This window comes from Naegleria fowleri (genome assembly GCF_008403515.1).
Source record: "Naegleria fowleri strain ATCC 30894 chromosome Unknown tig48, whole genome shotgun sequence".
NCBI classification, from domain to species: domain Eukaryota; phylum Heterolobosea; class Eutetramitea; order Acrasida; family Naegleriidae; genus Naegleria; species Naegleria fowleri.
This window is the reverse complement of record NW_025407980.1, coordinates 291,313-317,545: the sequence shown is the minus strand read 5'-3', so window position 1 is coordinate 317,545 and position 26,233 is coordinate 291,313. Positions and strand designations below refer to the sequence as shown.

The 26,233-nt window shown below is 36.0% G+C and overlaps 13 protein-coding genes across 13 annotated transcripts; 5 read left to right on the top strand and 8 right to left on the bottom strand.

Annotated features, from left to right (window-relative positions):
• Window positions 1-156: 156 nt before the first annotated feature.
• FDP41_005831 (uncharacterized protein) lies at window positions 157-2,477 on the bottom strand (the record flags this gene model as incomplete). The annotated part of the gene is made up of 4 exons (XM_044709399.1): window positions 157-490; window positions 619-1,543; window positions 1,596-1,995; window positions 2,061-2,477. The coding sequence occupies 4 exons, from the start codon at window positions 2,475-2,477 to the stop codon at window positions 157-159; spliced, it is 2,076 nt and encodes a 691-aa protein (XP_044559791.1).
• A 382-nt stretch (window positions 2,478-2,859) lies between these two features.
• FDP41_005830 (uncharacterized protein) lies at window positions 2,860-4,416 on the top strand (the record flags this gene model as incomplete). The annotated part of the gene is made up of 1 exon (XM_044709398.1): window positions 2,860-4,416. One exon carries the CDS (start codon window positions 2,860-2,862, stop codon window positions 4,414-4,416), a length of 1,557 nt encoding a protein of 518 aa, XP_044559790.1.
• Window positions 4,417-4,442: 26 nt separating this feature from the next.
• On the bottom strand, window positions 4,443-5,372 carry FDP41_005829 (uncharacterized protein; the record flags this gene model as incomplete). The annotated part of the gene is made up of 1 exon (XM_044709396.1): window positions 4,443-5,372. The coding sequence occupies one exon, from the start codon at window positions 5,370-5,372 to the stop codon at window positions 4,443-4,445; it is 930 nt and encodes a 309-aa protein (XP_044559789.1).
• A 308-nt stretch (window positions 5,373-5,680) lies between these two features.
• Window positions 5,681-7,594, top strand: FDP41_005828 (uncharacterized protein; the record flags this gene model as incomplete). The annotated part of the gene is made up of 5 exons (XM_044709395.1): window positions 5,681-5,946; window positions 6,042-6,351; window positions 6,476-6,498; window positions 6,593-6,884; window positions 6,956-7,594. The coding sequence occupies 5 exons, from the start codon at window positions 5,681-5,683 to the stop codon at window positions 7,592-7,594; spliced, it is 1,530 nt and encodes a 509-aa protein (XP_044559788.1).
• An 11-nt stretch (window positions 7,595-7,605) lies between these two features.
• FDP41_005827 (uncharacterized protein) lies at window positions 7,606-9,741 on the bottom strand (the record flags this gene model as incomplete). Its single annotated transcript, XM_044709394.1, has 1 exon — window positions 7,606-9,741. The coding sequence occupies one exon, from the start codon at window positions 9,739-9,741 to the stop codon at window positions 7,606-7,608; it is 2,136 nt and encodes a 711-aa protein (XP_044559787.1).
• A 328-nt stretch (window positions 9,742-10,069) lies between these two features.
• On the top strand, window positions 10,070-11,563 carry FDP41_005826 (uncharacterized protein; the record flags this gene model as incomplete). Its single annotated transcript, XM_044709393.1, has 1 exon — window positions 10,070-11,563. One exon carries the CDS (start codon window positions 10,070-10,072, stop codon window positions 11,561-11,563), a length of 1,494 nt encoding a protein of 497 aa, XP_044559786.1.
• A 53-nt stretch (window positions 11,564-11,616) lies between these two features.
• Window positions 11,617-12,900, bottom strand: FDP41_005825 (uncharacterized protein; the record flags this gene model as incomplete). The annotated part of the gene is made up of 1 exon (XM_044709392.1): window positions 11,617-12,900. One exon carries the CDS (start codon window positions 12,898-12,900, stop codon window positions 11,617-11,619), a length of 1,284 nt encoding a protein of 427 aa, XP_044559785.1.
• Window positions 12,901-13,089: 189 nt separating this feature from the next.
• FDP41_005824 (uncharacterized protein) lies at window positions 13,090-15,468 on the bottom strand (the record flags this gene model as incomplete). The annotated part of the gene is made up of 1 exon (XM_044709391.1): window positions 13,090-15,468. The coding sequence occupies one exon, from the start codon at window positions 15,466-15,468 to the stop codon at window positions 13,090-13,092; it is 2,379 nt and encodes a 792-aa protein (XP_044559784.1).
• Window positions 15,469-15,648: 180 nt separating this feature from the next.
• FDP41_005823 (uncharacterized protein) lies at window positions 15,649-16,596 on the top strand (the record flags this gene model as incomplete). The annotated part of the gene is made up of 1 exon (XM_044709390.1): window positions 15,649-16,596. One exon carries the CDS (start codon window positions 15,649-15,651, stop codon window positions 16,594-16,596), a length of 948 nt encoding a protein of 315 aa, XP_044559783.1.
• A 10-nt stretch (window positions 16,597-16,606) lies between these two features.
• FDP41_005822 (uncharacterized protein) lies at window positions 16,607-17,512 on the bottom strand (the record flags this gene model as incomplete). Its single annotated transcript, XM_044709389.1, has 1 exon — window positions 16,607-17,512. The coding sequence occupies one exon, from the start codon at window positions 17,510-17,512 to the stop codon at window positions 16,607-16,609; it is 906 nt and encodes a 301-aa protein (XP_044559782.1).
• Window positions 17,513-18,054: 542 nt separating this feature from the next.
• Window positions 18,055-19,779, bottom strand: FDP41_005821 (uncharacterized protein; the record flags this gene model as incomplete). The annotated part of the gene is made up of 1 exon (XM_044709388.1): window positions 18,055-19,779. The coding sequence occupies one exon, from the start codon at window positions 19,777-19,779 to the stop codon at window positions 18,055-18,057; it is 1,725 nt and encodes a 574-aa protein (XP_044559781.1).
• Window positions 19,780-19,979: 200 nt separating this feature from the next.
• On the bottom strand, window positions 19,980-21,230 carry FDP41_005820 (uncharacterized protein; the record flags this gene model as incomplete). Its single annotated transcript, XM_044709387.1, has 2 exons — window positions 19,980-20,735; window positions 20,970-21,230. 2 exons carry the CDS (start codon window positions 21,228-21,230, stop codon window positions 19,980-19,982), a joined length of 1,017 nt encoding a protein of 338 aa, XP_044559780.1.
• Window positions 21,231-21,428: 198 nt separating this feature from the next.
• On the top strand, window positions 21,429-25,853 carry FDP41_005819 (uncharacterized protein; the record flags this gene model as incomplete). Its single annotated transcript, XM_044709385.1, has 1 exon — window positions 21,429-25,853. The coding sequence occupies one exon, from the start codon at window positions 21,429-21,431 to the stop codon at window positions 25,851-25,853; it is 4,425 nt and encodes a 1,474-aa protein (XP_044559779.1).
• Window positions 25,854-26,233: the final 380 nt, after the last annotated feature.

Below are 26,233 nucleotides of genomic sequence, written 5' to 3'. Positions count from 1 at the left end.
CTTTCCAAATGGCGCAGTTTTGTACATTTTGCGTCTTATTCAGTTCGCGGCTCGTTATTCCTTAATCAAGAACAGATGTCGCAACTTTGCCTCTCGCCGCCTCGAGATTGACTTACATACTGGGTCTTCCATTTGTTGTTGGGGAGAACATGCAAACTATTTCTTTGTCAGTCGATCACAGTGACTCCATTGAGAGCTGTCTTTAAGTAAGGATTCTGCGGTGAACAACCTCATCTTGCAAAGTTCGTCTTCTGGGTCAATGGTGAGAATCTGTTTGAGTAGCGAGAGAGCCTCTGCAATATTGAATTTATCACGATCATACATGTAATCGATCGCCTTTTCGAACAAATCCTTGGTACTCTTCTTTGGCGAGTCATCGAATGGAATGACCTCAAATACTTGGATGGCTTGACTTTTACCTGCGACGATAATGTTGCCAATTTTTCTGAAAAAAGCTCTCTCTGACCATAGGGGTGGTGTCAATGATTTGCTTTGTTACCAAGATTTGAGCGTTATATTGTTTGGTTAAACTTTCTAATCGGGCACTCAGGTTGACACTGGACAAAAATGTTTGTTTGGAGGGTTGGTTTGGGTTGTGTAAAATTTAGAACGACTTACCTGTCTGATATAATAGTAGCATCCATTCTTCTTGATTCTCCTATCAGACCAACAGCAACCATTCCTCGCGTTATTCCCATCCCCACTGCAACATGAGGATATTTATGAGCAAGATTTTCGTTAAACAACTTTAACGATAATTGAATTTCAATTGCTGCATTGACTGCATGACCTGGTTCCAAAAACAAGGCAACAAATCCATCACCCAAATATTTGTCAATGTAACCATTGTGTTTTCGAATGATTGGACCAACATTTTTCAAATACTTGTTCAATAATTTGAAAATCTTTTTTGTTTGCAAATTTTCACTGATTCCAGTATAATTTCGAATATCCACAAACATGACATCCAATTCCATTTCAAAATAATCTCCATATTTCAAATCAGTGATTTTATCCTTGTTCAAAATTGAGAGAAATTCTTTTGGAACAAATTTGTAAACAGTGTCTTCTTGCAATGCCAAAATTCTTTGCCATGGTCCAACAATGGTTTTTGAGAAAATGATTGCAATGCAAGTGGAAAGACAAGTCACAAAGAATGTACTCACTGTGAAGGCAACCAGAGATCCAGTCGCCTGCCTATTCAAATCACTTGCATGGGCAAGGGTTTTTTCTCTAAGATAATTTTCAACCTCTCTCATATCGTCAATAAAGACGGTCATGTTGTTGAACCACTGAGAAGATGAGTAGAGAGTTGCAGACTGGTAATTTTGAATCAAATATGATTCCATAATTTGGCAGTTCAAGGCCTCTTGGGTGCTCATCACAGTCGATTGATAAAAAGTATAGGTATCTTTTGAGCTCAACAGTTTTAAATGGCGATCTAGCAAATTGCCTTGAGCCTGGATTTGAAGGAAATAATTATAGTTAGCTGTGGAGAGGGCCTTTGCGGTAAATCCATTGCTTCCTATCGCTCTTTTAATACCTGTTAATACGATATCTCAAAAGTAATCCTCATCTTTTTGCAGACAACCTACCAGTTAGTTCTTTCAGTTCGGTTAATGTGTTGAATACAGTTTGCACCATGGCAAATTCAGAGTCAGAACTTTGGCTTGACAAGATTATTAACGTATCTAGCATGGCCGTATTCCAATTTGTATAGTAATCCAATGCTACTTTTGCAACTGTAAAATTTAAATTCGTGATCCTTTGACGCCATGCCTGCAAGCCATTGATGTAGAATTGAATTTTATCGAGATTTGAGCTTGCATCCAAGAAATAACGAGAGGATGAATCCGAAATGATAGCATTCAATGAAACAGTTCGTCCTAAATATGCGGCAACGGCAACGTCGGTGTCGTTACGATAATTTGAAAGTTCCTTTACGAACTGTGTGCCCGATGAGCCCAAATAGATCGAAGATGAACCACGTTCTCTCTGTTTTCCAAACCAATCCAAGTGTACACCCTTGTTATGACACTCAAGATGAACACTCTACTTACCTGAATACAGTGCACCAAATCCGAGATGAGAACTGAAAATTCTGCCAGATTTTGGATTTGATCAGCTGAGTTAATCTGTTTCACTGAGTTAACGATTAATAAGGCACCAAAAACACACAAAGATAATATTGCAAAGACCACGACCAAAATTAATTTGAGTGAAAGAGGAATCTTCTCCAACAAACCAACGATCGTCTGTGAGCTAAATACTTGTTTCTTCAAAATTGTTTGAGATGTAACAGAGTCTGAAAGTGTCTTGCCGGTCGTTACTGAGAATCGTCGATCCATGGTGGTTAACGAAAAGGTATCATCCTTAGTTGAAGAACCATGAGTGGGTGTTTGTTGATGATGACCCGAGGTCGATTTGACATCGTATTGTGTACCACCTATTGGCACCACTTGATTCACCTTAGGCATTGTTAAAGAATAAAAGAATTGCTGAAGAGGAGGAATGGCAGAGATTGTTTTTTGTAGGAGATTTTTTTGTAGGTATGATCTACGGTACACAAACACTTGAAAAGTAAGTGTGTTTGTCCAAATGTGTATGTTTGTACCTTAATTTTCCAAACTGGGATTTTTGGTTAAAGAGCATCTTTCGCTCGATCGGCGAAATTTCCAGAAACAAGGCACAAAACAGCTCTATAAATTGAAATTATTGAAAACCATCACAAACACTGAAATGGATAATTGAACCAAATATTGATATCGACATGAAATTAAATTGGTGAAGTTTAAAGATTTCATGACGATTTAATATGCTTCGTGTTCAATCTGATAAGTGACTGAAAACTTTTAAAAAATGAAACGAACTCTTCCTACCTCGTCCGATTCTAGTGGAGTGCAACCATCGGAAAAGAAAAAGAAATCCACCATCATACAAGAGTTGGGATACACAGATGAGGAAAATCCATTTAATGACAAAACATTATCCGACAAATTTGTGTGGACTAAAAAAGATCCATCAAAACAATATGACTATGATAACGATGATCAATCACTGACGGAAATGAAAAAGAACGAAATTTTAAAAATCAAACAACAGCGATTGGAAAGAGAATTAGAAAAGAGACGATGGGAAATGGAAAGAGAAAGGGTTTTCAGAGAACGGGAGGCCGAACGATTTGATGAATATGAGCAAAAAGAGCTTGGCTTTCATTTAAAGCAAGCAAACCTTGCGTCTTTTATCAGACTGAAAGAAAAGCGACCTAAACTGCTAGATTTTATTATCAATAACATGAAATATTTAAGGTACAAGGATAAATTGCTTGGTGACGACTACGACAGTCACTTGATGTTAAGTTCGGAACATGAGAGAATATTCGGAGTAGAATTTAAAAAGCCTCACGAGATATTATATCGTAAAAATTTGAAGGATTTATTAGATTCTCAGGAAGACTTACAAACCATGATAGAGTGTGACACAGAATATCAAGAGTTTTGGAGAGCTCTAAATGTAATCATGAATGATGAGATTAACTATGCAAAGGAAAGAGAAAAAAGAAAAGAGAATGCAAAACTAGATGATAGAACAAAACCTATTCATGAATCAGTAGTAAATGAAATCAAGGAGCTCTTATCTGGCAAAAATATGCAAGAATTATTGGAAATGGAAAAATTAATTGATGATACCTTGGATAACAGAGATGCCTCAACAGACGTAGAGTATTGGGAAGGTTTGAAAAAGTATTTACAGATTTACAAAGCTAGAACCCTTGTCGAAGAATATCATGACAAGGCATTAGAAGTATACTCTGAAATGAAGAAGACGAACAAACTGGACAGAATATTTACTCATCACACTAGTAGCAGTAGCAGCTCTGAATATCAAACCACCTCCTCAAGCCGACAAGGCACCCCACAAGACAATCAAACCTCCAACGAGGAAGAAAAACTATTACGAGAGTTCAGAAACAAAGAATCCGAAGATGGAGACGAGGATGCCGTAGAGGAAGTGAAACTTGTAAATCAGCAATATGCTTGGAACGATAAGTACAGGCCAAGAAAACCCAAGTACTTTAATAGGGTGAGAACAGGATATGAATGGACCAAGTACAATAGAACTCACTATGACCATGAAAATCCACCTCCAAAGGTAATTCAAGGCTACAAATTCAACATTTTTTATCCTGATTTAATTGACAAATCCAATACTCCTTCATTTAAGATTGAAAAGGATCCAACAAGTGATGAATTTTCGATTCTTAGATTCCAAGCAGGCCCACCGTATGAAGATATTTGTTTTAGAATTGTAAATAGAGAGTGGGAACGATCTTACAAGAGAGGCTATAAGTGTGTATTTGAACGAGGTGTTCTTCAGCTCCACTTTAAATTCAAGAAACTAAGATTTAGGTATTAAATTTAATATTCTGTAACTCGTTGTAACTAGTGATGGTGTTCACATTTGTGTTCATGTTCGTTTGTGCAGTTTTCAGAGCTGCAGCACAAATGTTCCTCTTGATCGTCATCTTGGTCACAGCAACAATGCTCTCCTTTTTCTTGCATTTCCGTCATGGCAATTTCAATTTGTTTTCTCATCTCTGTTGATCGAGCCCAAATAATCAAATTATCACGCTCTCCCTTGGTCAATGGTAGGGCACCATGCATCATTGCTCCATCATGCATGACTGCTCGTCCTGCCACATGCTTATATTCAAAGTATTGATTGTATGTGTTTGGATGGTCTCTATGACCTCTAAAAAACAAATTGCCTCCCTCAAACCCTGGTTTTCCAAGGCATACATTTAGTGTTAATTCGCTGTCATCCACATGGACCGAAAGATCAGAGTCTCCTCCAATGAAATACTCCACCAAAAATGTATGATGATCATCAAGATCAAAACCAGCTGGATTCATGATTTTAGCGAGTGGAGAAAAGTAATCCCGAACAAACACATCAAAGAATTTACCCATTCCAATCTCATCGATGACAATTCCGTAATTATTCATTGAATTGGGTCGTAATTTTACATTTTGTGTCTTTTCATAATGATCTTTTTCTTCAATTAACTTGTTACAAAATTCATCCGTAAAAATCACCAAAGAGTAAACTTGAGGAACTTCTTCTGTCAGGATGGTGAGTAGTATTTCTCTCTTCTTTTGATTGTATTCTTTTCGAATTTGATTAAATCTTTCCTCATCTTGTGCGTTTTGCATTAATTCAAAATAAGAATGTAATTGTTTGGCATCCTTGCAAGCCTTTACAAACACCGGATCCAAAAACTTTTCATCAAATTCAAATAGATCCACATGTAATGGTTGGTAATCCTTGTTATGAAACGTGAGAGTATCTCGTATCGCGTGATGAGTTTCCATTATTATTACTGTGAGAGATTCAATGTGTTTGGTTTGTTTTTGGAGTGTTTGGGTTCAATCCCGATATGAAATTAAATTATTTGATGGCTTGAGTTCAACTTCAAGACAGAACCTCCTATTTTTGCCCAATTCGGTTCTTCCCAAATCGCATTCTAGATTATAATTTACAAGGTGTTAATTGTATCGGATTGGACACTGAGAGGGAAACTTGTTGTTTGCCAAAATCATCATCATCATTATCGATCATTGTTTCAAAGACATTACAAAAAATGATGTTTAAGCGCACGAGTAAGAGTAACAACGCCTGGATGTCCATCAGCATTATAATCCTCCTGTTGTTGCTGCTTTCCTGCACCGCAGATGTTCAGTGCCAACTCTCGTTGATCAAGAATCAACACCATTCCATTGGCACAGTCAATGTTCAAGTCAACATTTTGACCAATCCGATGTCATTCAAACATTATTGGAAGCGATCGGTAGGATCTTGCCATGCAACCTTTTGTTTGAGAGCTGATTGGAGAGAACAACTTAAAATTGCACAAAAGGAGTTGGGTTTTTATGGAATTCGGTTCCAGTAGGTGTTGTACTGATTAATTTCAATGATCTAAAAATTATTGGTTGATATTATTATTCAATATAACTGAAAATTAATCCTGTGGCAACAAACAGCGGTATTTTTGATGATGATATGAGTGTGGTACTACCAAAACGACATGATCCAAACACCTTAATTTATTCATTCTATAATGTTGACAATTGTTATGATTTTCTTGTCAAGGAAATGAAAATGAAACCAATTGTAGAGTTGAGTTTTATGCCTCAATTATTAGCTAGTGATCCAAGTAAAACCATCTTCCATTACAATGGTGGAATTTCACCTCCAAAGAGTATGAAACAATGGAATGATTTAATTTATAACTTTGTTTCACATTTGGTACTGCGATATGGAATTGATGAAGTTTCTACATGGCATTTCGAGGTTGGTGTGTGGTGTTCATTTGGTTTTTAATTCAAATCTTATATTTGAAATCTTTGTGGTGACACATGTCACACTTTGCATACAAATATTCCCTTAATCACATGATCATGTTCACATATTCAAGGTTTGGAATGAACCAAACTTGAGGTATGTCTTGCTCATCACCATTTTATATTTACTAATCACCGTTGATCTTTTTCACAAAATATTGATCTATGAATGAATCATTCACATTTCTCAGAAATACATTCTGGACTGGAACTCAACAAGATTACTTTAATCTATATAATAACACAGCACATGTCATTAAATCAATCAGTCCAAGATTGAAAGTTGGTGGACCTGCAACTGCCGGATCTGGATGGATTCAAGATTTTGTGAATTATGTTCGATCTAATAATGTACCAAATGATTTTGTCTCAACTCATGAATATCCAACAGATATTGAACCATTAGCAACAGATACGTTGATTAAGGTTGCAAAACAAAGTAGAAGTATTGTAGGTTCGAACACTCCTCTTTTTTACACGGAGGTATGTTTCTTGAAAAAGACACGAAATTTATTGAATTGAAGTGATTGAATCAACGACCAAATGATATTTAGTGGAATGCTGGACTTGGAGATCTTGGAAGTGGTACCTATTTCTATCAAGATTCAAGTTATCCTGCTGCCCTTATAACAAGAACACTTTTTTCATTGAACAATGTAGTCGATGTTTATTCTTATTGGACATTCAGTGATCTCTTTGAAGAACATGGTCAATACTCAGAAGTTTTCCAGGAAGGATTCGGAATGATGACTATTTATTCTATTAGAAAGCCAGTTTGGAGAGCATTCCAATTAATGGCCAAGTCAGGAGATGAATTATATAATGCTACTAGTGACACCACTAGCACTGTAGATGTATATACCACTCTCAATAGAGATACCAGAGAAGTTATGATATTTGCATCAAATTATCAAGTTCCCTCACTTCCTGGAAGTAGCTATGTGGTTAGCATCAAAGTCAACACAAATTTAAATTTCAAGAATTGTGTGGAAAGTGTTATTGATGAAACACATTCCAACGCCTTTACTCGTTGGCATCAAATTGGTTCTCCTACTTACCCAACAGAGGCTCAAATCAAAGACCTTAATGATGCATCACTGTTGTTTACCCAACCCATCACTCCCAAAGATGGTAATGTGTTTGTGATTCAAATGGAGAATCCTTCTTTACATGTCATTACATGTAATGTTTAAGGAACGATTTATTAGTCACACACAGGCGTCATTAAAAATCTGATGTTCTTGTACTTGTGTGAAATATACTGGCTGAACAAATCAATAAGTAATTTTTCGAGATGGTACAATTCTTCTCTTCCTTGTGTTTCACACAGATTGCGAATGGACTTGTAGAATATTTTGACCTTTAACAGTGACTTTCCATCCAGTAATAATCTTTTAAAGGGTGTTTTCTCCTTTTTACAAAATATTTTGAACTTTTGTTTCCATCCCTCATTGTCGGTGTTAAATTCTTCTAATTCGTTTTGGAAGAACTCTACGGTGGGTTTGTAACCCTTTGGCCTCCAACCTAGAAGCGACTCATGAATGTATAAAATTCTCAGAGTCTTGGTCTGAGAAATCACTTTCAAAAAATCATACTTTTCAAACATGTTGTAATTTGGCTTGAATAAAACTAGTTTGTAAAGAGAAGAAAGAGGTAATAGTTTTTCAGCTCCTCCAGCCATGATAAAATCTCCCTTCAGACTTTGAATTTTCTTATTCACGATTTGTTTTAAAAAGGTTTCTCTGTCAAACACAATAGAGAGCTTGGATGCTGGATTGGGTTGAACCTGAATGCATTTGAGCTTGTCTCCAATGTCATTCAAAAAGGGCACACCAACTCCCACACTAGGGCTGTAAGCATATGCATAACCATTGGAAGAGTGGTGTTCATTGTTGCTTTGTTTGGGATATGTTCTCAATGATAAATATAAAACCACTGATGTCATCTTTGGAAATCCTCGCAATAACATGTTTAGGGAGGTACGTGAATGCAAACCTCCTCTCAAATCAATTTGTTTGAGATTTGGTAAATATTTCTGAAATAGTTTTACGGTTTCATCAAGTGGTTCAGTTTGGCTGTCAACAACAAAGGTCAATTTTGTAAGATTTGGAAAACAAGTAAACATTTGAAAAACTTTCTCTCTCCGCTGACTCTGCTGAGTGTTGTTTTGGAGCTTCTTCTCAAAGTATGATAAAGAGACAATAGTGGAGCGAAACGATAGAGCAAAATAATTGCTTTTCATGGTATGAAATAAATTAAAATTAACAGTATGATTCAACAAGGGCAATTTTTCAAAGAAGGATTGTAGGTCAATTTTCTCTACCGACTTGTTGAATATTTGATCCTTATTCTCGTTCAACATTATTGATATAATGGTCGATTGTAAATATTCTAGATATTGGCTTAGAGTTCTACATGTGAGAGTATTTGTTTCCTTGTCTAGAGTTGGTTTGTTTGATTCGAAATCTACAGAATTTTCACTTTCTTTAGATTCGAACCTCGATAAATATCCCTCCTTTAAATAGTCATTAACAATCACCTCATGTGATGTAAATCCCTCCCATAGTATTTGTAACAAATCTAAATAATTCTCTCTTAACATAATATTTCCCATGTCAAAAGAAATTAAAGCTCTACCGCATGGGTTTTTGAAATTTTTCATGAGAGTGTCTCTTAGGAATCTCATTGTGGTCATAGTAGATCCTCCACAATTTTTTCTCTTTTTGTATGCATTTGCGAACATTAACTTTTGCATTTTCGTAAGAGCCACTTGCAAAAATAGGTCATCCATCAATCTTCTTTGAAAGAAGTACGTAAAATAAAAATCATCCATGCTATTTTCAATCTCCACTGTACAAATTTTAATATTAGGATAAATCATCACTAGTCGATTGGTTAGAGGGAAACATTGATCGTACATTGTAGAACTATATAGATAATATTTGCATTTTCCGAATACTTGACAAAATAAAAAGTGAGAATAATTGTGAATGAGGTGTTCATCGCAATGAGAAAATATTATCTTTCTTGACCGTTCAGCCAAACCTAAACATCCTCTGTTATCGTTTCCGAAGGCATATCTTTCTGCAATAATAATCTCTAAATAGGGTTGAAACGAGAAAATATTCTGGATAATTTCCATTGGAAGATCGGTAAATGTTCTATGCATCATGTTCCCATTGATGGCACCATTTTTCGTTCTTGTTGGTTTATTAGCCAACGGAGGTAATTTCATTGTCGACGATGATGATGGCATGTTTTTTGATGAGCCATTACTACACTTGCCAGAATTCGAATTCGAGGGTGCTTGCAGCTTTGATTTAGGTTTGTGTTTTCTCATTTTTTATCGAAAGAATGATCAAGTTTTGATTTGATCATTGAAATCACAAGAAGACAGGAATAATTGAACATTGGGAAGAAATATAAAGAAACTTAAACCAAACAAAAGTTAGTCGTAAAGCCAAAATTCTTCTTAAAGATAAATTCTTTCGCCCACCGTGGGGCTCGAACCCACGACCACAAGATTAAGAGTCTTGCTCTCTACCGACTGAGCTAGACGGGCGCACAACTTGTTGGTTTTATTGATTTAAATTCAAATTTTTAAGCTTAGGTAGTTGTTCGAGGATTTTCCTTCACGTTTGGAGATTCTCTTGTCAAAGAAAAACTTGATGTCTGTTGTCGTTGCCGTGCGAGTGAAAACTCAAGATGAAAATATATACCAATTCAATACCATCAAAGAAGTAGAAACCACCCCTTCCACCCGCTATGATCAAGTGAAAATCTTTGGCAAGAACGGAGAAGAATTGATTGAATTAAAAGATACAAAGAATTCCGTCGAACGGCAGAATGAAACATCCTCTTCTTCATTGACCCAAATCAAAGACGAAAGATCACCACCACCACCGACCAACTCAAATCCTTTAAACATTTCCATTCCATCCACTAGTACTGATGTTTCAACAATCAATGATGATCATCATCACTACATGGAAAGTACTTTCGAATGTGAAAGTCCGAATCATCAACATCAACAATCATCACACAACACAATGACCACCACGAATAGGAGCATCATCAGCGCAGGTAGCAGTAGCAACAACAACACTACTGCTCGACCACCATCCATGATCCAACTATTGAACTCCTCTCAAAGTTTCACTCCACGTTCTTCTTCCTCGAACAAATCCAATGAAAACATTCTATTTCTGGCATTTGAAATGGTTGCTAGCACTTCGTTTTTGATTTATTTAATATATGGAGTGTTTTATTATTCATTTCATAGTTTTGCAATTCCATTATTGGATAATTCTGCTCATCATTATTTATTACCTTCATTCTTTTTATTGGGAGGAGTGTGTGTGAGTGTTTTGGTACTTTCAGGTTTCTTTTTATGGAAAGTGAAAAAATTGAGATCAGTGAAAAAGTACAAGCTCAACAAGTGTGTCTCATGTTCAGTGTGGTGTTCATTTTGTGGTTTATTGGTTTGCCTCATTCCATTGGTCATTGCATTGATATGTACTGTGATTTATATTGGACTCACAATTGCCAACACGAGAAGCATGTCCAATATTATTGGTTGTGTCTTTTATGGAGTGATTTGTGTGATTGCATTAGCCGTTACGATTGCATCATCTATTGGATGTGCATTATCCATGAAAAAGATCAAGAAACGGAAAAGAAACATTCCACTTTTATTATTTCGAAAATTCAGACAAGCGATTGCCATGATGTGTGTAGTGATTTCTGTCATTCTATTTTTCGTCATGTTTATTTACTTGATGATTTGTGGAGTAATTTTTTCAAATTTACAATTGTCATTGCTTTCAACTGGAATAGAATTTTCAGTATTCACACGAGTTTTATACTTTTTAGAATGGATGACCTTTTTTGCATGTGTTGCATTTGGAATTATTTTTTTCAAACAATTTCCAAAGATTACTCTTTTATTAATTTTACTTCCATTGTTGCTATCAGTATTGTCTTTTGCTCTTTCCATTGTTGAGAATAACATGATGTACAATCATGTGATGGATGGTGCTTTTCGAAATTTATATGGAGTATTTGGTGATAATAATTACATATTGGATCAAGCAGTGACATTAATGGCCATGATATTCTTTAATGTGACTTGTTATTTTGCATATTTTAAGATTAAATTGTAAATATGCAAAGGTGGATTGAATCTCATGTTGGCAAAAGTATCTTTATCTTCAAATCATTCATTTAGATTCAATCCATGTTCGAGAAGAGATGAAAGGTCATGTTCCTCTTTGACTGCAATGTCCTTCTCTTCAGATTGCTCAATATTTTCCTCATCATCCTCATCGTCACTTTCTTCAATCTTTTTAAGAAATACAATTTTAGGAAAATGATTGGATTCAGGAAAGGCCAACAATTGAGGAACCAAACTAAATGCACATTCAAAATCTCTAGAAAATAACACATGATCTATTTTTCTTCCTGCCTTTGTGGTTGCAAGCTCACAATTATCACAATTCACAATATCTTCATAGCATCCGTCAAATAGTTCACTTGTCACTTCAAAATTGAAGTCCCCTGCAATGATAAACGATGTTCGTTTCAATCTTTTCTTAATATAGGATTTCAATTCTTCAAATTCTTCATTTCGGTGTTGCGAATTTGTAAAAGATAAGTGAACATTAATCAATGTTGGATTTAAGGATTCCATTCCTTGAAAACAATATTCTTCTTCACATGGAAAATATTTTTCGTTCCACAAAATCACTCCATAATCTTGTTCCTTTCGATTGAACCTTTTTAAATTTTGTACAGAATACATGGCTTTTTCAAATCTATTGACAAACATTTCACATGCACCTGATTCTCCTTCACCAGTAGCAAATTCTTGCAAGAAGGCAATGTCGACCATTTCAATTAGTTTAGCATGTTCCTCTTTGAAATGTTTTTCAATCTTGTCTTTGGTCGTTTTTTTACTACCTGGCAAATTCCATGTCAATACAATCAAACTATCCGGATAATGGTATCGAAATTGATTCATAAATTGTGAAAGAGTGTGTTGAATAATTCTGTCAATGGTTAAATGAGACAGAAGGTCAACATTTGATTCAATCAATACAGTAGCAAGCAGTTCTAATTGGTAGAGAATGATAAAGATACTTTCCATGCCATTACGAATGTCTCTTTGTTCCATCATGTTAAAGATGAACTCACAAGTTGTCTTCTCAATGACTTTCAACCTTTGGAGAGGGTGTGATTTGGTGGCACATTCATCCAACATTTCTTTGGAATCTAACAAATAAGAGGAATCTGGAAATTCTTTTTGAACCATCTTCAAGACGTTGTCTTTCAATTCTCGAACAACGTTTTCAACTATTGGTCGTTCGCTTCTTCTTGACCATTCCTTTAATTCTTTAACGATTAAAAAATGGAGAGGAGTTGTCAATGATTTGACAAATGTAGAGGATGTGTCAAATAATTTGTTTAAATTTATGATGAATGGTTCATCGGAATTCATCATTCCATAATTCATGTGAACGATGCAGGAGGGTGGTCAAATTTTTTTGATGTGGTGTGAATTCAAAACTCTCCGTGTGAAAACGCGCCATTTTGCAGCTGTTGAGCTCTGGGTTCAGTCCTGGGTGAATAATTGAGCTCTGAATTCAATCCTGAGAGAATAAAGGCGTTGGATGACGCGAATAAAAATTATTCACTCTTCATAATAACTTGCTTGTGATGATTCTTGGGAGGGAAGTCTTGATCTTGCTTTAGGTTTTGTTGGTGTTGTTGTCGAGGCACATGTTGTAAGTTTGTACGTTCCAGTTCCTTTCTTGAGTAAATATCCCTGATTGTTCAATCGATCGATTAGAATTCGATGATCTTCCGTGAGTCCCATCTTTTGAGCATATTGAATGAGTTCAGTATATTCGAACAGAGGACCATGATCTTGTGAATCTGCAATCTTTGTTAATTGTTCAATGAAAGCATTTTGTTGTTTTGTTTTGCTCATTCCACTCACACGTGTTAAATCGATTCTTCCCTTATCATCAGTCAATACATCAAACATAGACTCCTTAATTAATTCAACGACATCGAGAGCATCTCTTTCGGTAACAACATTTCTCAACTCTGCTCGTGCTCTTGCTTGTGCAAGTCGAATGAGAGATTCCAATTGTCTTGTGGTGATAGGAGTTGCTTCAGAACTGTGGTGTGACTTTCTGAGTTGCACATAAAATTCTTGCAATACCTTTTTAGCATCATCATTGAGTTTTGGCATGACATATTGTCTGGCATAGGCAATATATTTTCGAAGTAATCGTGGTGGTATGATATCAAAGGATTCTCCTTTTTTTGGTCTTAAAATTTCTTTTAGAGATTGTTGACCGTGTTGTGTACCCACTTGACTGAGAGCATGCTTTGTTGTAAATGTGGAAAGAGCAGATCCAGTTCGATTCGTCGATCCTGAGTGGAGTTTCAAAACATGTTCAGAGAGCAATTTATCTCGTAACTCATCTGGTTTGTCCAAAAGTATAAATATGAGATCAAATCGAGAGAGTAAGGCAGGGTTAATTTTCAAATTTTCACCAACCGTTTTAGCTCTATTGTAGTGACCTCCAACTGGATTGGCAGCTGCTGCGACTGAACATCGAGCAGGTAAATTACATACAATACCAGCTTTTGCAACTGAAATACTCTGTTGTTCCATGGCTTCCAGTAAAGCTTGATGTTCGCTGCTCATCTTGTCGAATTCGTCAATGCAACAACAGCCACGATCTGCCAAAACTAAAGCACCTGCTTCTAATGAAAAATCTCCAGTAGCAGAGTCTCTAGTGACTGTTACTGTTAAACCTGATGTACTTGTAGTGTTACCACAAACGTAAATTCCTCTTGGAGCAATATGTGACACGGCCGTTAAAAGTTGACTTTTACCCAAACCAGGATCTCCCACAATCAAAATATGAGGGTCTCCACGGACAGTGAGCATGTCTTTTGCGTTGGTATATCGTTGAACGCCTCCAAAGAGAGTGAGAACAAGACCTGCTTTAACAATTTCGTGACCAAAAATTGCAGGACATAAAGAGTGCACAATTAATCGAAAGATATCTGGTTCACAACCCATTTCTCTAATGGCTTCTAAATCCGTTGTACTGAAAGACTGGGAATCATCACCTTTTTCTGATGCTTTTGTATTGGTGATGGAATTTCCTTCCAAGTACAGAAAATACATTCGTTTGGTATTTCCTCTCGATGAAGATCTGCCAAAGGCCTCAATGGCATGTTGTTCAGTATTTACAGCTTTTACAGTTCCACAAACAATCACTTCATCTCCTGTAGAGCATGATTCGACTAAATCCTCTGTAATGTCACATTCAATTGTTCTTGGTATTCTTCCAGCTTCGTGGTCATCACTTTCTGAAATTTCTTGAATTTTAATTCTTTGCCAATCTACAGTAACAGCAGTGCTTCTATCTGGAATGAACGCTCTTGATTTACATGAATGACTTTTACATTTCGTTGGGAGTGTAAATTTGCCATCCCGAAAATGCTTCTTTTGTTTTGTTCCACATTTTGCACAATTGAAAACCATTTGAGTTACTATTGGTCTAATATTGCTCACTTTTACCACAGTTCCTTTCACGGCAACAAACTTTCCCATAGAATTAGATTTCAACTTTTTCAATGCTTTAAATACAGAATGATTTTGAATTCTCGCGTTGATTTTCATTCCAGAGTTCTTTTCTCCTTCCAGAAAGACATGATGTGCTGCCATTTCAATTGCTCCGATACAAAATCCAGGAGAATTATATAATTTATCTTCAATGAAGTTTTTAGATTGCAGACTCAAATTACTCAACATGTTTGCCATATCAATATTCATGACATAACTGCTGATTCCTTGGACTGTAATCAACCGATAGGAATCTTTAAACTTGTTGAAATGATCCTCTAATATTTTCATGTATTGATCCAATTCCGATGGTATATACACTTCGTTTGGAAAATACACACTCCATAGCGCTGGAGGCCTTTCCGACCGATTCAAATAAACCGATGATGAATCAAAATGATCAACATCATATGAGATCATTTTTTTAAAAAATTCTGCTTTAAACTCGAACTTTGGCTTTTTTGTGATAAATGAAAATGTTCTCTGCTTTAAATGTCGATGTCAAATATTGAGCAAGTCCAGATCCTTCTTGATGGAATAACGACTTCTCATTGCTCTGTTGTGATCGTCAAATGGTCACTGGCAAGACGATTTAAAAAAATGAATACAACCTCCGAGCTCATTCCGAACGACACAAATGTGAGCACGAATGATCTTGCTCTGCTCGATTTATATTTAAATGAAAAACAAAAACTTGGCTCGGATGATGAAAAAACGATTTATAGTGCTTTGAATAAGTCCAGCAAAATTTATTTGGAAAAGAAATATCCTTCCAGAGGTATCAAGAAAGAAATAAAGGATTTAATTGGAGATCAAAAAATTGAAACTGTATATCAGGAACTCATAAAGAAGAGATTAAATTTTCTGGAATTAGTGGAACGAAAGTTGAGCAATTGCATAAATTTTATTGAAAAGCATCAAGATGAAGATTTAAATATGAAAATTATAGAACAATTTATTAACAGCTTTGAATTCATCACTCCAGCAAAAGAATTTCAAGATCCATCATCACAAAAGAAAAGAAAGTCCAATATTACTGAAGAGGAATTAGAACATTCTGAAACATCAACTTCTGAAAAAATTGCATCCTCTCAACAAAGCAAACAAAAACCAGCTACTGAGCAAGAAGAACCTGTTGCAGAAAAATCAAAGAAGAAGAGAAAATTCACAGGTAAAGTGCAGAAAGATGATACCTTAGAAAACACCTCGTCAGATGCAACTCAACAGCTTTTGTGTTCTGTACTCAAATCCATTGAAGAGGAAGACATCTCCGAAAGCTTTTTGGAACCTGTGGACAAGAATATTGCAAATTATTACGAATCCATTCTTTGTCCAATCAGCATTGCTGATATTAAGAAGAAAGTGAAAAACGGCGAGATAACTTCTGTCGCTGAGTTAAAAAGGAATTTATTTCTAATGTTTCAAAATTGCATCATGTTCAGTGGTGCCGATTTTGATATTCACCACGAAGCCAAACAACTGAGGAATTTAGCCAGAACATTATGTTCTGAGGCAGAGAAGAAAGAAAAATTGCTGAAACAAAATTAAATTATTGGATTTATTCAATGTTGTTAGTGATTGACGTTATTTCAATGTCAAGAGCACCTTGTTGATGGGAAGTATTTCTAAGAGTGGATGATGTGCTACCACTAGTTGCTGTAATAATGTTGGATGTTGTAACGCCAGTACTTGGTGTTTGATTCATGGCTTTCTCCATTTCTTGTTGCTCTTCAATATTTGGAGGTGAAGTTGTTGGATCTGGCGATTTTTCAAATAAGGTTACAAAGGAATTACGTAATCGACCCCAACCATCAAAATAGACGGCTAAGAAATAAATAGACAATGCCTGAAGTAAACTGTTCCAATAAACCAATCTAGTAAAGAAAGATTTTGGTGTAAACACTGAATACATAAATACACCACAAATTCCTCCTAATAAATTTAAATGTTGTGATATTAATGAAACTCCCTCTGTGCTTCTAGCTTCCCATGTCACAATAATTTGTGGTATGTGACTCACAATTTGTGAAACTGGTTTGATCAAATTTGTATATGGAATTGTATTGGGATACATATAACCAGTAACAAGTGGCACTAGTGGAATGAGAAGGCAAAAAAGGAACAGTTTTCTGCCCGTGAACATTGTAAATTGAATCATGAAAACTGAATGTTGTAAAATATTTAAAGTTCCGTAAAGGCCAACACTCAAGGCTTCTCCCATTAGAAAACTGTTTACACCCAAGTAGGATGCTCCAACAAGTTTCAGCAAAATTCCAGTCGTACTGAATCCTTTCACTGATTTTCTCTTATGGTTTAAATAAGCTTGAGGAAGATATTGTACGGTGAAACAAAAGGTGGCTAAATAACCAGAAATAGAAGCTAATGATGTCAAAATTGATGCCTCTAATTCGGGTTTCTCTGTGGCAGCCGCATGAACTATGGTGCCGTGAATGAATAATAGCATCATTATGCTTGTAATAATATAATTGCTGATTTTAGAAGGATGAATGAATTTCATTGTTATATAATGATGAAGGCTTTTAAAAACTTGTTGTAAGTAAAGACGATTACAGAATGCATCATTGGATGATATCCTTTCAAAGAGAATATAATCCGAACTATTGTATACCATGTCGTTGTTGTTATTGTTGCCAAAATTCATTGTATGATATTTGTTTGTATCTGATGACTTTATTTCGGATGAGAATGATGACGCTTTTAGGTGATGAGAGGGTACTACATGTGCTGATGCATCACCACAAAGAACAACAACATTTTCCATTTTTTTGAACTCAAAAATTCAACACAACAACGGTCATCGTGCTTCTTCGTTGGGTGCCAACGTTGTTTCAAGTTCAACGAAGCGGAAGTGCAGAGCGATTCAACACCTTTATCCTATTTGGATGATTGATTCCACCCTTTGACGATCGATGAGGTCAATCAAACTTTCAAGAACATTTTCAAGAACCCCCCTATCATATGCCTATTTTGGTAACTGGATTGGACTCATAGATGCAAATCAAAGATGTGAGTGCATTTCATAACGATTTGTGATCGCTTCTTGTTGGTGATTTTCCGATTTGCCACAAGAATGAGACCTGTGAGGGTTTTGTTTGTAAACAAATCATTGTCAATACCACTGTCAGTAATCAAATTGTCACTCACATTGAGGAACATGAGATTTGAATATTTGAGCAATGATTTAAATCCAGAATCTGATATTCTATTCTTTGATAAGTTTAACCTTTCTATTTGAGACCATCCTTGAATATTTAGAATATCTGAATCTTTTAAATTCAACTGGTGAATACTCAAATAGTCGAGCATTGTGTTTGTGTTTTTGAAATGGTCCAACAAGGATTGAACGCCTTCACTCGAAATTTTTGTCTTTCCAATGTCTAATTCGGTGAGTTTTTCAAATTTCAATAAATGTGGAATGCATGAATCACTCAAACGTGTACAACCACCCACTCGTAACATTTTCAAATCCTTCTTCACAATATTGCTGAATAACGCATCACTCACAAACTGACAATTTGTCAAATTCAGTTCCTTAAGGTCTGAGAGATTTTGAATGTTTTTAAAGAACGTTTCAATGTTACGTTCTTCCACAAACCGAGTATTTGTTAAATTTAAACTGGTAAGAGATGGAAATTTTGAGAAGATGGTTTCAAACACTTCATCCTTAATGACACAACTTTCCAAACTCAAATCAGTGATGCATGCTGAGCAACTAATGTTCTTAATACTAACATCTTTTGAAGTGAGATCACATTCTTCCATCACAATAGTTCTCAAGTTTGGAGCTTGTACAATTTTAAAGGGACATGTTATGTTTTCACATCCAGAAATGTCAAGAAACGTTAAATTCTTTCCATTCTGTTCAATATTACTGAATGCTTGATTAGTGAGATGTGGGGAATGTTGTACACTCAGTACCTTTAAATTTGGTAAAATTTCCAAGAGTTTGGAAACAATGGAATCTGTAAGTCCAGAAATTCCATTTAAAGAAAGTCTCTCAAGAGTGGAACTTCTCTCTTGAAATGCTGATAATAGAATTTGTGAATCAATAATTTCATTTGGTGGTGGATGAGGAAAACAATATTCCAGACAACGTAATTTGGCGTTCGATTTCAAAATTTGTACAATCTCTTGCAGAGGAATCGATGAATTTGAGAGTCTTAAGTGTTCAAGAAGTTTCAATGAGCAAATTTGTTCGACATCCTTAAAAGTGGTTTGATAGGTTAAATTTAAATGTTTTAAAAACATGGCACTCTCCATAATGATTGAAGGTAGAGTGGAGACACTTGTTCCTTGTGTGAAAAAATTGCTCAGAAATGAAATGGACTGAAGTTTGCTTGGCAACACACGATCGAGAATTCCTTTTTCGAAAAAGTTGAATACCTCTCCGTTCCTTCCCACTGCTTTGTAGGACGTGATTGAAACGTTTTTGAAGATTAAATGAATTTGCGAAGGATGATTATGAAATTTTCCCATGAATAATAAACACAGGTCGTACTTGTGCTTGTTGTACAGAAAAGCATAGCGATCGAGATTGAGAATATAATGTGGTAAAATACTATGAAGTACAACATCGCTCGGAAGCTTGGAAAGGTTGAAAACGAATGATGAATGATCGTTCTTCATTGTTTTGTTTCGTTTTGGGAGCTCGGTGAAATTTTCTTGTTGTTGTTCTGCGTCTGTGGTGGTGGTGCTCAAATTTCTTTTCATTTTTACGTTTATCCCTGAGGCACCGAAGGGCCAATAAATATTTTTTCAATTTTTACGTTTATCGAAACTCACCAGTCCTTCAATATTGTTGGTCAATAGGTGGTGCCTTCTTGAAAACAACCAAACGAACATTCAATTCCAAGTGAGAAGTTTACAGGAGAGATTTCAATGTCAGTTTTTATTGATACATGTACGGAGTGTTATTTCAAGCTTCTGCCTTGTCCAGAAAATGCCTTAAACTTATTCTCTTCTTTCTTTTCAGTTGTTGTTGAGCTACTGGTAGTTCCAGTTTGTTTGGACTTATCTTCTTCACCATAGGTTTTTCTTTTTCTTCCTACAACAAGTCCAGAAGTGTTGAGAGATGTTCCGTTCGATGGTGGTGTGGTGGATGGAGAAGAGGAAGATGCAGTAGTAGGTTTCGTTGAAGAGGAGGGTGGTGTGGTGGCTTGTGTGGAAGAAGAGGGTTGTGACAAGGAAGAAACACCCTTTCCATCCAATCTACGTCCAACACCTGTGAATTTTGGAACTTCTTTTGCTGGCTCTTCTTTTGCTGGTTGAGTTGTTGTTGGTGGTTGTTGAGAAGGAGTTTTAACTTTAAATAATTCATCAGCAGATGGAGTTTGTGGATTGATAGGAGAAGGAGGCATATCTGCTGGTCTTTCGAACTCTACTTTTACATCAGTTTCTACAATGCTGACAGCTTCACAATCCCCACTAGCGCTTGCGACAGCCACAATATCAATGAAGAATTGTTTGTTGTTGTAAGCAATGATGATGGTATCGCCTCGGGAGAGACATGAAAAGTTTCTTAATTGCTTTTCCAAGACAGCCTTTGGATCGGATATCTCAATGAAAGCCTTCTGTTGAGGTCTGATTTTTACAAATGTTCCTTTCGGTAGAGTAGCACTTTCAATATTTACAAGAGAACCAGGAGCTAACTGTAAATATTCTTGCATCTGTTGATGAAGTAATAATGATGTTGTAGGAGGAGCGTTCAAAGACGTAAAGACAACATGAATCATTTCGTAGTATTATTATTATTATTATCGTTATATGCACCATTAGTAGTTGTGTGTTGTATATTGACAATATAACCAAGCAGAGACGACAACCATCAATTAATGTCATATCGGATCAAAATTGAAAATTTGATTAAAACGAAACGATCAAAATAATTAAATATTACATACCCAGAACGGAATGTATGCTCTTCCTTCCTCTGCGCTAAATTCTAATACACCACAATGAGTGTACTTTTTCTTCTTTGGATTAGATATCTTAAAAAGCATTGGATATACAATATTCAGTCTTGCCAATTCATCTAAAGCAGATGCTGGCAAAATAATTTTGCCTCCTTCATCTAGTTGAGGCTTTCCGCAAAATGCTCCAGTGTAAACTCGATAGGGCCTTTTGAAAACGTCAATTCTGACTCCTTGGAAGTAGTTATTCATATTTTTTTTACAATGTAAAAATTAATATTATTTTTAATCATTAGTTCATTCATTCAGCATCATTGTATAGATTTCGTTTTTGAATGCTTCAATTTTGAACGCAAAAGGACACTCAAACCCACAACACTATCATGCTCTCTCCCATATATTTAATAAGTAATCGATTTTTAATTTTCATTTTAAAAAACGGATTAAAAAATGTCGCTAAAATCCACAATAATCTTTTGGAACGACTCGCCTCCTTCGTTTAGATACACTTGTGCGAGTATCATCAAAGACAAGCTAGTGACCGGAACCAGTACTGGTATTTGTGTGTTATGGAATTTTGATCAAGATAGATACATCCCCTTCTCCCTCATGTATGGACACCAGACAAAGGTTACCGATTTATGTGAGTGCAGCTACGACAGCGCTTCAAATAGTAACAGCAATACTATTATCAGCAGCAACAATGGTTTAAGTCCTGGAACTTCCAATAGACAGCCATCATCTCCGCTATTGAATTCTTCATCAACTCCAGCAAATTATCCCTATGGTTTTGATAATAATAATTGTTGTTGCAGCATCAGTTTAGATGGTACAGTCTGTGTTTGGAATTTATATGACGGTAGATGTATGGCTCTATCACCAAATTTGTTGTTTGATGCTGTTCCCCAATGTATTTGTAATCTCAACAAGTACAGCAACTACAATTCAAGCATTGTTGCAATCAGCGGCAAACACAATATGATTTATTTGTTAGATTTAAATCGATTGAAAATTATTCGGGTTTTAGAAGGTCATACAGAATGGATTGCTTCTCTCTCATCAGGTCCTTTTATACTATCGGATGATACCAAATCAAATAGAATCAAATCAGTTATGTTGAGCGTAGGAGATGACCATTCATTGAAATATTGGTCTTTTGAACTTGATGAAAAATCTCATGCTATCAAAAGTGAAGAGCCTTTGTTTAGCATTCAAACTCCAATAGCAACTCAACCCAATAACCAACAATTCAAACCTGTGATGGTTGCCAACAATTATTATTGGTCATTGATTGCTGTGATTTACAATAAGATTGTTTACATTTACACTTTCCATTCCATCCAACCTATTTTTACTATTACATTGCAACAAACATTAGAATCCTTCTCCATTTCTGACAATCCTTCATCTCTTCCAACAAAGAATGAAAAATTTAAAGGAGGAATATTTATTGCTAAAGATTTATTGCTGCTTCATACTAGCAAGGGAAACGCCTACATTTATAAGATTCCTACTACAGCAAGACAACGTGTCAAGTCCATTATGGATGATATGTTACAATTCTATTCAACAGCTGATACCAGAAAAATGAATACTGTTCAAAGCGAAAACAGTGATGGCTTTATGTATTTGGGAGACGAAGAAACTGTTATGAATAATGATGAAAACTCTACATTCGTAAGCGAATCAAACGTAGGAGAAAATGGTGAAGTCGCCAACCAGACTAAAACAGAGGTCAGCATTGTTGTTGATGATAGTAAGTCTGAAAAGCTTGAAACTCGTTCCACAGCAGAGTCTGAAGTGACTGATAGCTCTCGACCAAAGAGGGTCAAAAATTTACAATTAATTGTTCCAGAAAGAACAACCATACCTCAATCAAAAAGCAATACTTCCTTAAATGATGCCTCACCTGAGACACCATCAACATCAGACATTGATCTTTCAACGAACGATCTCACATCCATTGGTGCAGCCATTGAAAGAGCGTTTTCTACCTCAATTATGGATGCTTTGCAAATATCCTCTTCACCATCCACACCTAATTTTGATAGACTTTTGCATCAAAAAGAACAACCAAAGATTATTAGCACTATAGATGGGTGTATTGCAGAAAATGATCCTTACGGTGATTTTGTTTGGCAATATGATCCAATTAGTCGTATTCTTTTGCGTGTTAATAATGGAATAATTAGAACATGGAAAGTATCAATCTCAGCGACATCTTCTGTTGAAATAACACTGTTGTCGGATGACAATGTGCTTGCAAAAGGGTGGGGCCAAGAAAATCAACACCAAAATGTTTCATCAAATTCCAAGTCTCCAATCAGTGTCTCTCATTTTGCCGTCGAGAGAATTTCACCATGTCTTATTCGTGGATACTACAATGGAGATATTCACATTCAGTACATTACCATGAGCGGAGAAGGAAATAATGTAGCAGAAGCAAAAGAGCTGTACATTCCAAAAGCCCACAAAAAACGTGTAACAACTCTACTTGTAATGAGTGATGATGACAATAACCCACTTCTCGTATCTGGAAGTGCTGATTATAGCATCAAAGTATGGCAATTGGACTCAATCGACTTAACATACCACAAATTATTGCGAGTGTTTAATTACCATTCAGGAAAGGTTGATCTTTTGTTTGTTCCTCCAAGAACGATTCGTAGAAAATTACAGAATTGCTTCTGCTCACTCTCTGACGACGACCACAGTGTCATTATGTACAGTATCAAGACCTTAGATGTTATCCATATATTGGGTGGCCATGGAAGTACTGTAGTAGCCATTTACTGGAGAAGTGATTTAGATTATTTATTAGTTCAATGTAGTGATGGGTCGGTTTGTGTGTGGAGTATAAGTACTGGTCTGCTAGAACGTAGAGTCGTTGGATATGTTGCCAAGTCTCTTATCAAGACCAGTGAACAATCAAGTATGATCAGTGGTAGTTTCAATCAATCTGATGCTGGTGCATCGGCTGTCACTGGAGGTTTAAGCTCTTCATCAGGAGGAATTGTTAAATTATCTTTTTCAAAGCAATCTGCTACATCAGAGGCCTATAACAAATCAAAAGGATTTATTGAGTCCATATCTTTGCAAGTGAATCAGCAAACTCCAGATATTCAATTACTTACCATTAGTATTAGAAAACTTGTTACCTTTATTAACACAAAGAAAGATTTACTTTCGAAATATTTCAATGATGGACCAATAGCGACTTCTTCGATTGATGAAGATGAATCAGAAACAAAATTGAATGATAGGAACATGTCAGGATTGCTGTGTTCTCTGTCTTATATTTTACAATATGGCACTGATCCATCTATTGTTCAACTCAGACAAGAGATTCACAATGCGATGCAGAAAATTCACCAAGCTCGTACACAAGATCAGCATGATGCTCAAGATTTACAAATGGATTCAATGATTAATTTATTACCTTTTCCAAAAGGTTTTATTGGTTTAAAGGGAGCAGGAGAGTGTTATTCTCTCATTGTGCCAGAGATGAGTCGTAGATGCCATCCTTTTATTTTCTCTCCAGTACTTTCATCCATCTATTTGATTGGTACAGTAGCTGTTTTGAATGCTATTGTCAATAATCTTCCTGCAAGTTTTAAATTCCAAAAGGTTTGCAATGATTGCATTTCCTATTATTTGAACCAAATTCATACAGGATTTGATAATTTTCATGAACCTTCATTCCTATGGTGCGCCCAATTTTTGAAAGACCAATACAAAGACATTCAACAAGCTGCCAGATCAGTCATGTACAGTGTGTTGCAACGTATGGAAGGTGTTCAACACAAATTATTGGCTGAGAAATTAGCGAACATGCTCATTGAAAGTTCAAACAAGATGAACTCTTCAGGTAACAAACAAATTAATGCTCAACGACAAAATGTTGTAGTTGCATTGGCTTTGCTTGCCTACAGAGTCCCAAGAGCAGTCGATGGAAGAATTGCAACCATCACTGCAATGGAGTTGATTGATATCTTAGAAAAAGGTGGACCTCAACACAGTACTGCAATCACTTTATTGGGAGATGGTTATTCTATTTGGAAATACTACATTCCAGATGCCATGGGTTTCTGTCGACAACTTTTTCAATTGTCTCTTCCAGCATTAACATCACAGGCACCTTCAAACTCGAACACAGAAGTGAGCCAACTCTCTGTTGATTCATTACAAGCATTTGTGAACATGGCAAGTGCAGATACTCGACTTTATATTGATTTTATTAACAACATCATTTCAAATGCCCAACAAACCAGTACAACTACTCTCAACGCATCCATAAGCTCGCTCTATCCTGTCATGCAAAGACATCCAAAATGTTTAATGGATCATTTGGTAGTTTTAACTTCACTCTTACTAAAAGTTTTGGATCCACATTTCCCAGCGATTAGAGATGTTTGTATGGCGAACTCTACCAATATTTTACGTTTCATGGTAGAAATTTATCCAATGGTATCTTTCCATCAAGAAAAACAAAAACTTGCAATTGGAGCAACAGATGGAACCGTTGTAATTTATGATATGCGTACGGCAAGCAAATGGCAGTTATTTGAAGCTCACACCAAAGCTCCTGTTCATGCTTTAAGTTTCTCACCGAATGGTCAACTCTTATGTACTTTCAGTGCTGTTGAAAAAACATGTAAAGTATGGAACACAGATGGTGGTAGTGGAGGAGCAATTTTACAACTTCTTGGAGTCAGTAACAGAAATGTAAAAACTTTTGCCATTGATTCCATGTATGTAAAAACTCAGCTCAAACCAATGGAGATTCTAAAGTTTGTGAGATTTGAATGGGACAACAACAAGGCATTCTCATTGAAACCAGGAAAGAATTTGAATAAGGTTTCCTTTAGATTGTAGTGAGTAAGAGTAGAAAATATTGGCTGTTATCCAATGGCCATAGGATATTTTGGGGAAGGTTGTTCTTTTCCTAGATATTCTTCTCGTAACATGTATAGTTCTCCAATGTTTTATGGTGTATTGTATGGAGGCTCTGTGTTGTTCATCTTGTGGTTGAAATTGGGCTATGAAAAGGCTTCGTTCAGAACTGCTGGTTGTGATGTCGAATGACGACGGAAAGGTGCGCCTTTTTTGTACGATGGAAAACTGCATTGTTCCGCTTCCTCTCCTTTAATTTGTATAAAATTAAAATTGTTCAAAAAAACGCTCTTCAATACTTCCTGTTACAAACCAGTTGCCATCCGACATACAATACACTCTTCTTGTTGTTCATTCCATCG